We start from the raw sequence: 820 nt of genomic DNA, 5'->3' as shown, positions 1-820 counted from the left end.
CTGCCTCCTTCTCTCGGCCACCTGCCGTGTCCTGGGGGGCACAGCCTGGTCACATCCCCTCCCCTTCTCTCCCTTCCCTTCTCCTCCCCTCAACTCTGCCTGGTGGCACCAGCTGTGCCTGCACAGGGCTGGGGGTACCTGTGCCTTGGGGTACCTGTGCCCTGTGCCTTGGGGTACCTGTGCCTTGCTCTCGGGGACAGCAGCCGCGTCCTTCTGCAGCAGCTGGTAGCCCAGGTTGGAGATCTCCTTCTTGATGCTGATCATGATGTCAGAGTAGTTCTCATAGCGTTTCATCTGGTCGGTGAGGTGCAGGACACTCTCCTTCACGAAGTCATTCTCCCTGCTCAGGTTGGTCTTGATGGTCTGCAGGAGAGGAGAGGCTGGAGCCACACTTGGGGAGCCCACAGCACCCCCAGACTGCCCCGAGCAGCCCAGCTGGGCACACGGCAGGGAGAGTGCTGCCAGGGCCCACTCACCTCCTCCAGCGTGTTCATCTGGGCCACCACCTTGCTGATGTAGGAGTGCACCTTCATCAGGTCCATGCTGTACAGTGTTCCCTCAAGCAGGTCCACCATGGACTGCAGCTGCAGAAGGAGAGCAGGGCTGGGGCACAGGGCTGAGGTACAGGGCACGGGGCTGGGGCACAGGACATGGGGTCTCTGTCCCCCAGTCCTGCCATGCCAGAGATACCTTGAAGAGCTCTGGCGCCTGCTTCTTCAGCTTCTCCATCTTCCACTCGTTCTCACAGGGGTTGAGGGAGGAGGGGGGCGCGGTGCAGGAGCACTTGCAATCAGCCCCCGAGCTCACCGTCTCCACCGTA

At 62.0% G+C, this 820-nt stretch overlaps 1 protein-coding gene across 1 annotated transcript in view; it reads right to left on the bottom strand.

The window, feature by feature from the left end:
• Positions 1 to 177: 177 nt before the first annotated feature.
• Positions 178 to 820, bottom strand: part of LOC103804713 (olfactomedin-like protein 2A) — a gene marked incomplete at both ends in the record, with an annotated part of 783 nt that continues 140 nt past the window's right edge. The window contains 3 exons of the mRNA XM_009077326.1: positions 178 to 363; positions 477 to 584; positions 691 to 820. The exon at positions 691 to 820 is cut by the window's right edge and continues 140 nt beyond it. Of these exons, the coding sequence (XP_009075574.1) occupies positions 178 to 363; positions 477 to 584; positions 691 to 820 (424 nt within the window). The remainder of the gene's footprint in view (positions 364 to 476; positions 585 to 690) is intronic.

This window comes from Acanthisitta chloris, unplaced genomic scaffold (genome assembly GCF_000695815.1).
Source record: "Acanthisitta chloris isolate BGI_N310 unplaced genomic scaffold, ASM69581v1 scaffold3026, whole genome shotgun sequence".
In the NCBI taxonomy this organism is placed as follows: domain Eukaryota; kingdom Metazoa; phylum Chordata; class Aves; order Passeriformes; family Acanthisittidae; genus Acanthisitta; species Acanthisitta chloris.
Note: the sequence above shows the minus strand (reverse complement) of the source record. Positions and strands in the feature narration are given on the sequence as shown.